At 42.4% G+C, this 15,183-nt stretch overlaps 1 protein-coding gene across 1 annotated transcript in view; it reads right to left on the bottom strand.

The window, feature by feature from the left end:
* Positions 1–1,992: 1,992 nt before the first annotated feature.
* DNAJC3 (DnaJ heat shock protein family (Hsp40) member C3) overlaps positions 1,993–15,183 on the bottom strand; it is a 42,997-nt gene continuing 29,806 nt past the window's right edge. Inside the window, exons 10-12 of the mRNA XM_075918811.1 lie at positions 7,932–8,064; positions 6,828–6,976; positions 1,993–4,002 (exon numbers count right to left, since the gene is read on the bottom strand). Of these exons, the coding sequence (XP_075774926.1) occupies positions 3,848–4,002; positions 6,828–6,976; positions 7,932–8,064 (437 nt within the window). The 3' untranslated portion in view covers positions 1,993–3,847. The remainder of the gene's footprint in view (positions 4,003–6,827; positions 6,977–7,931; positions 8,065–15,183) is intronic.

Below are 15,183 nucleotides of genomic sequence, written 5' to 3' on the forward strand. Positions count from 1 at the left end.
CGGAAATTCAAGCGGCCAGTGTAGACAGCTGGCAAGTTTTTCCGGAAAAGTGGCTGATTTTCCGGAAAAACTGTCCAGTTTAGAGACAGCCTAGGAGTATACACAGCTCAACAAAAGAGAAAAGCTCATTTGCGATCCCAGCATAAATTCCATACTTCTCAGTACCAGACAACTCTTATGAACCTCAAGGAAATAAATTTAGCTTCCCCAGCTGCAAATCATCAGGTGCACACCCTTCCGCACTGCAGCCATGTGCCTCTAAAACGTAAATTTCTACATGTTAGTTGAGCGTATCAGATCATTCCCCATAATCACTACAGCTCACCAACCTACCCCAATATACTGTGTTCTGCAACACCTGAAACACAACATCGGACCTCTGGATCTTGCAAATAATTCACAATTCCATCCGCTATTCCTTCCATTTCACTTTCCCCCACTCCACAACACCCTTCCCTGGCCCTCTTTAGAGGCCCTTTTCAAAAGAGTTTACTGTGTCAGGAAATAAATCACCTCAACTTAATAGTCATAGAGTCAGTCCCTCAACATGGTTACTCTATTTTACTAAGGCAGGGGCTACAACCTGGTTACTCTATTTCCTAGTAACTAAGAGGAAGAGAGGCTGGAGAGCCCTACTAGGCCTCAGAACACTCAACAAATTTGTCAAAGCTCAAAAATGCAACATGATCATTCTAGCATTGATTATACCAGAATTGGAACAAGGAGACTCATTTTGAGCCTGACCTTCAGGACACTTATCTGCATATTTTCAATTCTACCATCCCATAGGCAGTTCCTCAGATTTACCCTAGGGCAAGACTACTATCAATACAGGAGTACTCCCCTTCAGTCTATCATCCGCTCCAAAGGTTTTCACCAAGGTTCCCCCAGTAGTGGCTGCTCACCTGTGTTCCCATAGCATTACAATCTAGCCCTTCTTGGATGATTATCTCCTCAGAATCTGCTCCATCAAAGTTCATCAGGTTACCAAAATCACAACAGTCTTGTTCAAAGAACTGGCCAATAGATCAACCCACTCCACAAATTTAGTCTCAGCAGTTATCTTCCTCAAGAATTTCTGTTTCTCATAAATAGGTAGAGCAACAACATGGAGAGTACCCGTAGGGAGACGACTCAAAGAAAAGAAAGTTATTCACCTTATACAGTAAAGGTGATTCTCTGAGATGGGTATACCTATGGGTGATCCACAACTCACCATCCTCTCTACTTCAGAGTTCTTGTCAATGACTCTTCAGTAGAGAAGGAATTAAGGAGAGTTAGCCTTCTGTCAGGGCATGAGGAGAGAGAGTGCATATATAGGGCTAACAGATACTGCTACCAATGTTCTTTGATCAACAGCAGAGAGATGCAAGCACACCTACAGTGGAGCACCCAAAGGAGGACACATGTCAAAGAACCATCTTACTGCCTAAGGTAACTTTCTCTTCCCTATCCATGGGCCATGGCAGAGGGGAGACAGATGAAAGTTGGAGAGGGTACAGTGAAAGAAAGTGTGCAGTGTTCTGTAGCAATGCTGTGTGTTGGGCTTACTGAAGCTAACTCATTTGTGTAGAAAAAAAAAACTATTTTAGATGTTACCTTGAAATAAAAGCAACTTAGACTTCTACCCCAATTACACAAGGCAAACAACTGTGTTTACACATGGTAATGGACCTATGGGCCACATTATCTTAGAACAGTATAAGAGAAAAGCTTTATGTTTCCAGGAAAGCCAAATGCATCAGATTAGATGTGAAACCATGTACATCAAAGTTCTAGACAAGAAATAATTTTGCTCAGGTAGAGGCTAACATTTCTGTTTGTTTTGTTCTGGGTTTATTTTTGGGAGGCAAGGTGTTGCAAAATACAATTGACAGAATAAACTTACTGTACAAATTAGGGACCAAAGTTCTCAGTTTAATCATGAACTTGAGTGGAAGAAAACAACACTGGCCTGCTATTCTAAAAAAAAAGAGACCGGAGACATTTGAATGGGTTTAATCAGGCAGCAACTTTAATTATCAGATGGCTGGGACTGCTTCACAAAGAAGAGCGTACAGTGCAGGCAACTGCACATTCATTCAATATCTAACCGGGGAACTTCCACTAGCTCCCCACTTTCTCCATTTAGGTCCCCCCAGTCCAACCCATTGCAGGGACCTGACCATATTTGCCTGAAACAAGGGCAACAGTGGGCTATAAGAAGGGAGGAGTCTGGCTTGCTGCAGTACCAATTGTAGGACCCTCAACTAACCCTCCTCCCCAATCCAACGCTTTTAACAAATACCTTTTAAAGTCCTGTACCAAGCCATGTATCCAGCCTCTGGAGTACCTGCACTGGAATCCACCCACACCTACATAACTCCTTATATCATAGCTTATATCCCCTCCCTATTCACCATCACAGAGCTCCCCTCTAAACCCACTGTGAGGAAGGTAAAAAAACCCCACTGCATCTTGGCCAATCGGGGGGTGAGAAGAAAGTCCTTTCCAGTCCTCCTGGAGAGGAGTGGTTAGTGCAATGATCACAGCAGGTCCTGAACACACCTGCTGTGTTCTGCCACCTCAAAAGGATGGAGGGTGGGTTCTACTCTGCTTGGTACCAGAAAGAAAAAAGGGGCTTCTTCCACCTGACTTGCCCCTTTCCAACTCCCCAGGCCTTCCACTCCCTGGGGATGAGTCAGCATTGCCACACTGACCCCCTTCCCCTTTCGCAACAGCTTCTGAGTCACTCCCACCCCCCACTCATAAAGTGCTATTCCCCCACTCCCAGCGAGCCTGGTAATGCTCCTCGCACACACGTAAAGATGTGATGTGGTCATTTACTTCAAAGACTTGTCAAAGTGCACTTCTGAGCGCCATGTGACTGCAGAATTACATTCAGACACTTAAATATGTGGTATAATCAGAGAAACAACATATGTTTAGGTAACACCTGCTTTTAGTAGAAGTTACCTTTTACACATTTTTACTTATTTATTAAAATCGGATGTAAGCTGCTGCATACTTAAGGAGATGTCACATTAATTTGCCCTGCTCAAATCTCAAGCAGGTATTGTGTAAAAAGTACAAAAACACAAAACCAGTCAAGAAACTCTGGCTATTTAAAGTATCATTCAGAAGCAAAATGTTCAAAATGAGGGAATTTTTAACTTTCATGTCTGACAGATGCCATAATAACTGAAAAATATCATTCCAAATGATTTCAGATTGTCAAGCAAATGGAAGTAGGTAGGCATTTTCAAAATGTCAGTAACAATAATATTTTAAAGAAACTTATTAAATCTGATCTGCAGTGGCCTCTTCACTCTATATGGCATCAGTGTGACATAAAAAAATAAAATGCAGCAGCTGGTCAAGTCAGTATTCTTTCTCTGTATGCATATTGAAAGAGAGATCATCACCCTGCATATGGTAACTCATATTTTCATTTGTGACTACAAAGACTGATATACAAAGTAACTTTTTACACAACTATTAGGCTCTGGTTCCAAGAGCATTTAAAAATGTTCTTAACTTTAAGCACATGCTTAAGTGTCTGACTTTGATAGGATTTAAGCCCGTGTTTACGTTTTTTTTGGGTCTTAATGTTTCTTCCTCAGCAGAACTTAGGATTTCTGCATGTACTACTACAAATATACTAGTGCTAACAGAAAATCCTGGTCCACCCACAAATTCATACCACAGCAAAACCTTTTTTTTCTTTTGGTAATAAAGAGCTAGCTCTCGTCTAATAAACTAACTCTTTAGGTAAGGGCAACATATGTGAAATGTAAATTGTATTTGAATCCTGGACAGAGTTTTTAAATAAAAATGTTATGTAAAGCAGTGAAAATTAGTCTTGGTTCTAATTAAAGTGGAATTTAAATCGAAATGGTCCTCCAGAGCTGAAAGGGTTGAATCCTTGCCATGTGTTCCAGGTTCTATGAAAAGGGTTTCCTCCTCCCTGTTGGCTCTCTGCATCCAGTGGATCTTCTCCTGCATCAAACTTCCTTCTCATTTCTAAGGAAATAGACATGCATGGTAAAAAAGGGACAGAGACTTCACACTTTATCACAGAAGCATTCTACTAATCAAGGGTATTTTGGTACCTCTGACTGGCCAACAGAGAGAAATAAGAAGTGGATTTAAAGTGTCCCTGACTTCATACAGCTACAACTATTAGTTTGGTTTATTTACTGACATGTCTGTGGATCCATTCCCACAGAAACTGCCAGTGCCGTTTGCTAGTCTAGTTGTACTGATAAATTGACTTACGTTTATCTATTATAAACAGCGGATGTTTTCAAAGCATTCTAGGGGATTTAAACATATTAATGAAAGGTACCTAAAGTAGGGCTGTCAATTGCAATTAACTCAAGTGACAATTTTTTTTTAAAAAGTCACAGTTAAGCTCAGTTATATCAATTTTAATTAACTATAAGTGTGTTGGGTTTTTTTCTACATTTTCAAATATATTTATTTCACTTACAACAGAATATGAAGTGTATATGTTGTTTGATTTCAGAATAGGGATGTTAAATGGAGCTTAATGGGCTAATTGACTAGTCGATAGAATTTCCATCAACTAGTCAATTAGCTGATGGGGGGGAGACCGCAGAGCCACAGTGGGGTTAGCTCCCGGTCCTGGGAGCTAACCCCTCTGCTGCTCTGCCTTTTAAATGTATTACAAGCCACCAGGCTCTTAATACATTTGAAAGGCTGAAGTGCAGCAGTGGAACCAGGCATGAGCTGGGAATCAGGCTCATGCCCGGTCCCCCCTGCTGCACTTGTGCTTTTTCCCTTCTGCTTGTGCTTTTTCCTGGCAACTCTTAATACATTTTAAAAGCACAAGCACAGCAGAGGGACCAGGCATGAACAAGGACAGCTGATTCCGGGCTCACACCCAGTCCCCCTCTACGCCTCTTCCCCTCCTCCCCCCAAGCCCTTGCAGTGATGGTGCTGGGGGGAAGTCTTAAAAGAGCAATACTCTGATGTGGATACTACAGAACCCAAACCAACACACGAAACCTCCCCATGCTGGCATCTGACTTTGATGATGAAAATAAAGATGCATTGGTCTATATTGCTATCCTGGATCATTATCAAGCAGAATCCACCTGTTCTCATTTTATCATGAAAGTGCAACTAGAAATGTAGAAAGTGAGGTGAACTGTGCCCACGAAAGCTCATCTATATGTTTTAGTCAGTCTGTAAAGTGCTACCAGATTAAAAAAAATTTCTGTAACAGACTAATTCAGCTACCCCCTGAAGCTTCTGAAAAATACTGTTTCTTTTGTTTCTCCTTCACAGTGCAAAAATTTCTAACAAAAAATATAAAAGTGAGCACTGTACACTTTGTATTCTATATTGTAACTGAAATCAATACATTTGAAAAGGTAGAAAAACATCCAAACTATTTACAATAAATTGGTATTCTATTAATAGAATGATTAAAACTGCAATTAAGCATGACTTTTTTGAACTGATGATTAATTGCTATGTTTAAGGTTTGACAGCCCTAATCTAAACACTTTATGCTGCTTCTGAGAACCCTAACCAAGCAGTTTAATATGAGAGTGCTCGAGAGCCTTTTAATGCAGTTTGCAAAGGTGATACACCAACTCCTCTCCCCTCTTAAAAAAAAAACCCCTTCTAAAAACGAAAAAAAAAAAATCTTATGTGAAATTTCACATAAGATCTATTCAATTATTCCATTCTTCACCAAACTGATTTATTAGCTAGAAAATGTATTTACTTGCTGCTAGGTCTGCACAAACAGTGGCTGGTAGCTATGTGAAAGTCTCTCCCCCTACCACATGTAACCCAACCTTTTGCACCCCTGCTCCAGCCCATATACACCTTCACAGAAACTGCATCCTCTCCTACAGCCCTCTTCAGGCCACAACCCCCTCTCAGACCTTGCACCCCAATTTGCTATCCCTGGTGACAGCCCAATTCCCTGCACCCCCTCCACTCATGCCCCAGGTCACCACACCCTCCTAGGCCCTCCATTCCCTCCTTCTACACTCCTCCCCCAGACCAAAATCCTCTCCTGCACCCATACCCCTCCCAGACCCTGTACTCCAATCCACTATCCCAGGTCACAACCCAAACCCCTCCAATCCTATGCAGGTCACACTCCCCTCCCAGACTCTGTAACTCCTCCTCATCCCAGTCCACTGCCCCAGATCACCATTCCCTCCTTCACCCAAACCCCACACCCAATCCCTTACCTCAAGTTCCCTTCTGCACCCAACCTCCATCCCAGACCCCTGCACCTCCTCCATTAATATAATGAAGGAGTGCAACCCTCGACCACTTTCCAAATTTGTGGAGTGGCCCCCCATCAATAAGTATTGCCCACCCCTAAGATAGCGCTTGTAAACGCTAGGATTAACCTAACAGCTCCATTATAGTTCTCATGCCATTCAATGGTTTCAGCATGCCTACTCCTCCCCCCTCAGACCTGGGAGCCCACTTATAGCTCACCCTCTATTTCCCTATCTTGGCCAATGGAGACATTGTAATTTACAAACAGAAAAAGCTATGATGTGGATTTAGCAATTCAGTGGATTTTGTATTGTGCAGGTAAATAATGACCTTCTTGTCAAACCAACAAAGTTACCAGTAGCTTACAATGGCTAGCTTCCCTATTTTCATTTAGTACATGGTGTGTGTTTGAAGACTGTTTTCGGTTCTTAGATGATTCATTAACATAGTGTGATATTCTTGTGTCGTCATTTCATGGCAAATCATGTGACAAAAGTAAGTCATAATGGACAGCAGAGTTATGTTCATTCCATCCATTATTCTGAAAAGAACCACTGTTCAAATGTAATCAATACCTGGGTCAGTCAGTACTTCTTTAGCAGCTGCTATATCAATAAACTTTTTCTCTGCCTTTTTCTTCTCCTCTTCATTCTGGAAGTTATCGGGGTGCCACTGAGATGCTAGCTTTCTGTACGCTTTTATGATTTCTTGTTTTCTTGCATTTCTGGGGAAGAAGAAAATTAAGTTACTTCTAAAATTAAAGTTTCTAATTGTTCATGTGCCACACTGATGAGTCTGCAATACAGTTAGAAATATGGAACTAACACAGATTAACAAGCACCAAGCAAACTAAATATTCTCTAGCTTAGATATTGCTGCTGCCAGTCCAGATTTCTCAGACAATACTGGCCTCCTCTAATAAGAACAGCAGAAAACAGGTTGCAATTGTAAGTAAAACAAACCTAAACTTTAAGTTTACTTTCACTGCAAAGCTCATAATTAAGTAATTAATTATTATTAAGACTCAAGAGTATGTTTGGTGTTCAACAGTTTCACTTTTTTTAGGTCTCTGAACTGAAGAGTGTACAACAGATTCAGAGACGACAGAGTCAAACACAAAACTGAAAGAAGAAAGGAGGACTAGGTCACCAACAGAAGAATGGTAAGGCATGTGCATGACAGGATTTTTTTTTTTAAATATAACAATCATTGATAGAAATCATTGTTTCTATCAGGCCCATAACGGAAGTGAGGTTTTAGGAGATATTTACAAGGATTTTCCCAGCAAGTATCCTTCAACTGTCCTAAGCTACTGTGGTCTCTGCTATGAATTTTACTTTTTCTTCTCTCCATAATTCTCTTCTGTCCTTTGGTTTCCCAAACAGTTTGCTTACCTCTTTGCACCATTATATTTGGAACTATTTGCTAATGATGGATCATTTCCTTGTTTATGGTCTGCTAGCACTCTTTTATTCCTTATTAGGAGACTTTTTGAGCAAATGCTACTTAGGCGCAACTCCCCCCCCCCGCAAACTTATGACCACTGTAAAATCTAAACAATTTTAAAGGGAAGGGAGATAGAATAGGGAAGCATACCCAAAAAAGCCTAAATACAAGTGGCAAACTGACTATTTGATTAATGACAGCCTACATGAAAACATTCTGGACATTAATCTCACCTTTTTATTCCTAAAATTTTGTAGTAGTCTCTCTTCTGAGATTGCTTCAACATCCTCTGGGCTCTCTCTAGGCCTTCACGAATCTGTTGGTCATTTTCACTATTGGCCTGAGCAGTTTCATAATCTTGAATAGCTGCCCATAAAAATGAATGCAAGAGCATAAGCTATTATACACCTCACTAAATCAACCTTATTTAAAAAAAAAAAAAAAATCACTCTGTTTAGACTAAGTACTCGCCCTATTCCTGGAACTCAGATCTTTTGCCACTATTATTTGTAAGCAACAAAACTAATTGCTGAAGCTTCGTGAAGTCTTCTAATTTTGTTCATATTTTCCTTGGTATTTGTAAGCCTGAGATAAGAAATGTGTTCTGACTCCTACTCAATGAAGTTCATTGTTTTACGTCCCCATGGTTTCTTAATTCACTTTGGAATCCCTTTAAGGCTTCACAATTTGTTTCAGAGCTTCTATGTCAGTGTTTCTTAAACTTTTTAAGACCGAGGAACGCCAATTTTTTTTTAAAATGAGGAACACCAAGGATTTTTTATGGAACAAAAACAAAAAAAAAAAGGTCGCTTGCCCCTTTAAGGGCGGCCATTTTTAACTCTGTTGTTCTCCGCAGCACACCTCAGACTGCCACGGAACAGTTTAAGAAACACTGCTCTATGTAAATCTTGTCTATGCTAAGGGGGTTCCCTGGTTAGCCCAGAATAGGCAAGGCCTAACTCACCAAATTCAGCGGGTTCATCCACCAGTCGATAGGCTAGATGTGGTGGTGTCTATCCCCCGCAAGGTGGTAGAGACTGTCTCATGTGCGCACATAGACTATGGCAAGCCAGTGCTGGAGGGATGCGCATATCTGATCACATGGCAACACGGCACCATGTGACCTAGGAGTCTGAGGCACATCCTTGCAGTTATGACAGGGCATACACCCTCACCCAGTGCCAAATACCATATTGCCTGAAATGGAAGGCGGGGTCAGGCAAAAAAGCCTTCCCTTGGTCAAGTCCAGGGTCACCCCTATAAACTCTATTCTCTGCACTGGACTCAGAACTGACTTCTCCCTGTTGAGGAGGATGCACAGGGCTCCGCACAGCTCTAGCATGAGGTCTACATGCACATGGAGCTATTCTCTGGAGGTCACTTTCAGCAACCAATTCCCGTCCAAGTATGGGAAAATATGGCTGTAGCCACCACCATATATTTGGTAAACACCTGTGGGGCAGAAGAAAGGCTTAACGGCAGTACTGCAAACTGATAGTGCTCATTCTGTATCATAAATCTGAGGTAACACCTGTGACATGGAAGGATTAAGATGTGGAAATATGCATCCTTCATGTTGAGGGCAGTGAACCAATCTCCCGGATCCAGGAAAGGGATTATTGAGGCTAACGTGACCATCCTGAATTTTAGCTTCCGCATATAGCGATTGAGATTCCTCAGGTCTAAGATTGGTCTTAGACCAAAGGCCTTTTGCCTTTGAAATAAGGAAGTAACAAGAATAAAAACCCCTACCTCTGACTGATCTCTTGTATTGCTCCTATTTCGAGGAGCAATCGGGCCTCCTGTTGCAGGAGATGCTCATGAGAGAGGTCCCTGAAGAGGGATGGTGAGGAGGTGAGGGATGCAAACTCCAGGGAATATCCTCTGGCACCAGGAGTCTTTGGTCACGCTCGGTTTCTGCACATTATCACGCAGAGAGGCTACAGTGCTCTGCACCGAGCTGGCTCCATTTGCCTGAGATTTCTTGGCCTGAGGGGGGTTTTAGTGCTGCTTCTACAAGGAGCTGCTGGAGTCTATAGTTCCGGTCCTTTCTGGTGCAGGGCTTAAAGCTTCTGCAAATTTTGCACTTCTCAGTGCAGTGTTCTTCACCCAAACAGCGAAGGCATGCATTGTGCAGATCACTATTGGACACTGGGTGCTTACAAACTGTGCATGATTTAAAGCCCGGGACATTAGGCATGCCCCAGCGCTCTGGAGGCGCTACAGTTCTTGCACGCTTACCCACTGTTTCTGCTGATGCTGAAACTGCAACAGTTAACGAAGATGATAAAGTGCTAAAGCTAGAGACTAGATACTTGCCAAGGCAAGAGCTAGGCTGTTCCAACGTTGTCACGGACAGTAAAAAGGAACTGAGGGAGGACAGGAGCCTGTATATATGTGCTGATATAGAAGTGCCACTCTAGGAGTCTCCACAGCCAACCCTACGGGAGCTGCTAGGAGAAAAGTTTCTGATGCTCGTGCACGTGCCATGTGTACATCTCATTGGAATCAATGTGAAGAAGCACTTGAAGAAGAAAGATAAGGAAGGGATGACTTGACCACAAAATTTAAGGCCCAAATCCTCAAAAGACTTTGGGTGTTACAACACTGAGTATAGCAACAGCCAACTTTTAAAAAAAGCATAGGAATCCACAAAGCCTAAGCCTTCTGTGCAACGCAGAGGGCAAGACAGGCATCTGAAAATGGAGCTCACAAGAACCAGCATGCAAGGCAGGGAACTCGCCCGTGGGAAATAAGGGGTGTGTCCTAAGCCTCACCCCTACCCAGGGCATGGTGCCTAAGTCCAGCTTGCAGGAGGTGCCTGCGATGCACTCAGCATAGGTGCCTTGCAAGAAAGGTCAGAGGTGATATTCCCCAGTGTAATACCTTCCACAGGAGAAAGGGAGGAAGACATGCATCAAGTAATCCAATGAGTAAGGTTCTCTCCTGGGAGGTGGGAGACTTCTGTTCAAAGATTTTCTCCTTATCAGGTAGAGAGGGGGGAACTGAACGCAGGGCTTCCACCTCCCAAGTGTGTGCTCTGAGCACTGGGGTAACACTTATAAGGGAGGGACTCTTGTATTAATGTAGCTAGAATATATGGGCCAGAAAGTAAAAAGTGTTAACATGATACTAACACTGTTGGACAATAATAGATAACGTTTGGTATAGAGCGAACTCAGAATCCTCACTACCACGGAAAACATTAGAAAATTCATGCCAAAGGTCAGAGATGTTTTAAATAAATAAAAAGAGGCAAAAAGTAAAACTAAGTGACAATACAAAACTATCAGAACCTTTTACAGCAGTGGTCCCCAACCTTCTTCCCTTTCCATGCCCCGTCAAGAGCCACGAGTGGGGCTGCACCTTCTGGAAAGGGGATGTGGACAGGAGTAAAAGAGAAGCATCTAGGGCCAGCAGCCAGATCCCTGAGTGCTGGACAGTGCTCCCTCCCAACCCATTATGGGAGCTGGGCCTCAGCTATACCCCCGCAGCTTCTCTCTCTCTCTCTCTCTCTCACACACACACACACACACACACACACACACACACACACACACACACACACACACCCCCCCCTCACTCTGGAGACCTCTGTATTAAAATTTTTAGAAGGATGAGTACTGGTTAAAGTCTGATTTTCTTACACAATCCCTTTTAGAGGGGAAGTTTAACGAACTGTCTCTCAGTCAAGTCTGAAATGAGTCACCTTCTTGCTTCTGACAAAAAAGACACGGAAGAGAGGAAACAGGATGGCAAAGATGGAGAAAATATACTTTTGTGGATGTTCTCAGGATACAGGGCCGCAGAAGAGTCATGGACAGGTGCTTCAGGCTACCAGGTCAATCACAACAGCTGCTGCTCTGGACCCCAAGTCATCTGGCTGGACAGAGACACCATTTGGTTGGTCTGGCCAGGTCCCTTTCCTTATTGGTCCTTTTTAGGTTGAACATAGCTGGATGAACCATCTCATCTTACATAGCACTGCTGATTTCAGGATCAGGTAAAAAGCAGAGAATGGAGAGGAGGAAGTGAGTGGGAGACAGAAAGGGACATGAAGGAGCTGGATTTCACACGTATTAGGCTGGGGTCCAAAAGAGAATGGTAGGTGAAAGACTGGGCTTTTATTATTTTGTTCATCAGTTAGGCCTTATTTCTGGTCTCACACTTCTTTTGTTTGCTAGGAATTATTTTAACACAGGCTTCAAGTTATATTAATAGATCTTTTTGTTTACCCCCACCCCCGACATTTATTGTTATAAGTTACAATGATATTTATTAACTTTTACTTACTTTAGCTGAGTTTACAATTAGGGCAAATCTGTGGGCCCAGTTATTACTACAGCACCAAATGTCCAAATCTTTGATTTTAAATGGGCTTTCCATGTGATAGCAATACTGTAAGCATGCCGATTGGGCCCTGTAGGCAAGAAAGATGGAAGAACGCCTGTCTTTATCTATTTGTGGCTCATATTGGGACTTCGTCCAGGTGCCTAGAATGAGAAAGCTGTGTGCATGCACAAAAGCACAAACAGCTATGTTGGGGACTTTTACAATAAAAATTTAGGCACCAAGTGAGTTTAAATGCCTATGAGATTAGGCAGCAGCCAAGCAGGAGATTATGGATCTCAGCAGCACTTAAATCCCTTTGTATGCCTGGCCTTAAATACTGACATGGGGAACATAACGCTGAAGAATGCTTCATCAATCAAGCAGACTAATGTATACCAAGAGGCAGAGGCATAAGGAGAACATTTTGTAGCTAGGATGTACACAGCAAGAGACAGGCAGGTTGCAACAATCAGCAATGGAAAGAGAGACCACTGCAGTTACAACACTGGCCTCAAATACTCAGTGCATTTGGAAGGTTGCATTACACAAAACCTGCTTTCAATGTAGAATTGTTTTCAGCCCTTGGTGCCCAAGCAGCATTTGCTACAAGGCTCCCTATTATATGGTTTTATTATGACAACAGAACACCTAATCATCTGAAATCTATACCCACACTTACATACCATACTATTATATTTGTTTAGGAAGAAACAATATAGTGCACAAATAAAATTTGTGCTTTTAAATCTCATACATAATGTATATGCTTCTGCTTGGAATCTACTTCATCATATGAATACTGCTTTTATTTCAACAGCATGCAGTGTTTATCAGATACATAAACAAGCAAAACACTGTAATGACTTTGTGCAAAGGGATAAGGCATTTTGAAGAGGCAGGAACAGAATGCAGTTTGTTTTGTGCTTAGTTCATAAGAGATAGCGTGTCGAATCACTGGGGCACTAAAAGTATTCTGTCTAGATTTGATTTTTTTCCCGTAGAAGAATAAAGCATTTCTCCATACGAAATTTTATTATTGTCATAAAGTAATAAGTGAAATACTTAGACCTCAAATGTTAGTATTCATCAATAGGCCCTGCTTTGCATTTTATATGTAATGAGCACTTTCCCCTTCACTGTGTTACGATCTTGAGAGTCTCATTATAAGTCTAAGTCTCTTACATTTCCTAAATAAGACAAATCTTTGCATCAAGATTATTTTCAAGCAGATGTTATTTCTCAGCAGGTGTTACATTTATCTTTTTGCTGTTTCTGTGCAAGATAGCAGGGGGTGCTAGCTAATTTATATTAGACACTTGACAATAGTGTGATTTCTTCAAGTAAGGTATTCAAGGACAAAAGCTAGAAAGAATACTTCTGATGCCCCAGTAATTCACACTCTCTTTTACAAACAAAGCACAAATAAGATTTCTATTCATTCTTGTATGGCTAGATCATCTGCTAGTCCCACTGATTTGTCACTTAACACAAAGCATTTTGCCTGTTGCTGGCCTTTGTAATACTTTGTCCAGTCACTTAAAAACACAGCAGGTTATACCAGTGCATGCCCATAATATATACACTACTGTATCTGATGGGGATAATGATGGGGATAATGCAAGGACTTCTCCATTACACTGTTTTATTGGCCCTATAATGCTAAGCACCACTGTACTTAATCTGCTCTATAGAACATAAAAGGGTATGCCCCATCATTAATTTCTAACAAATGTATTTTACAGACTTGGTGTAACAAATTGCTCATCTTTACATGAGCATCTACAGTACACCGCTATCAACTACCTGTTTTATTTCAAACATTTTCTCCTTTGAGTACTTGCACATTTCTATTCCAGTGCAGAGGCGAGTGGGCCCTGAGCACAGTTTCCGGAACATTTTCCCCTCATAGCATCTGTCAGATTGGCTCCAGAGTCAGTATAAAGCACAGCAGTGGTGTGTTCCTTCTCGGAAATCACCACAAGGCTTAGTAAAGTGGGTGGCCTGGATGTGGCTGATTCTTTGGCCAGATCTATGGCCCCAGCAGTGACCACACACAGTTGTTCACGGTTGCGGTCACCGGCTTTTTCCCCTGGACAATACAAGAAATGCTCCAAAGTCTCCCCTTTGAAGGGTCCTCATTCTTTTTTGGAACAAACTCATGGTAGGCTCTATGGGCCTAAGGATCCTAAGGCAACTTTGACATCTCTGGGGATATATACTCAGCAGCATCCAGGAAGGATCACTGTTCCCAACCAATGGGAGCTGTGGGAAGCGGTGTCCCAGGCCACACAGCTTCCCACCACTCTCATTGGCTGGGAATGGCAATTTGCAGCGAACAGGACCTGGGATCAGTGATACCTGCAGAGGCCATTGCTGCTTTATTGCCCACCCCTGTGTTATAGTGATCTGAATGATGGGATGGATTGCATTGTCTGCAAGTTCACAGATGATATTAAGCTGGTGAGAGAAGCAGATATGTCAGAGTGACCTAGACAAATTGGAGGATTGGGCCAAAAGAAATTTGATGCAGACAAGGACAAGTGCAGAGTCCTGCACTTAAGACAGAAGAATCCCAAGCACTGCTACAAGGCTGGGGACTGACTAGCTAAGTAGCTGTTCTGCAGAAAAGGGCCTCGGGATTACTATAGACAAGAAGCTGGCTACGCATCAACAGTGCCCTTGTTGCCAAGAAATCTAATGGCATATTGGGCTGCATTAATAGGAGCACTGGCAGCAGATCAAGGAAAGTGATTATTCCCCTCTATTCAGTGTATCAGGTGAGACTGCATCTCAAGTACTGCGTCCAGTTTTGGCCCTCTCTCACTGCAGAAAAGATGTGGACAAACTGGAGAGCACCCACTGGAGGGCAAAGAAAATGATTAGGGGACTGGGCACATGACTTATGAGGAAAGGCCAAGAGAACTGGGCTTATTTTGGCTGCAGAAGAATGGGGAGGGGATGAGATAGCAACCTTCAACTACCTGAGGGGAGGTTCCAAAGAGGATCGAGCCAGGCTATCTTCAGTGGTAACAGAGGACAGAACAAGGAGCAGTGGTCTCAAGCTGCAGTGGGTTGGCTAATTGGAAAATCTGTATCTCTAGGAAGGTGACGAAGCACCGGAATGGGTTACCTAAGGAGGTGGTGGAATCTCCA

The sequence above is a fragment of the Pelodiscus sinensis genome, chromosome 1 (genome assembly GCF_049634645.1).
Source record: "Pelodiscus sinensis isolate JC-2024 chromosome 1, ASM4963464v1, whole genome shotgun sequence".
NCBI classification, from domain to species: Eukaryota; Metazoa; Chordata; order Testudines; family Trionychidae; genus Pelodiscus; species Pelodiscus sinensis.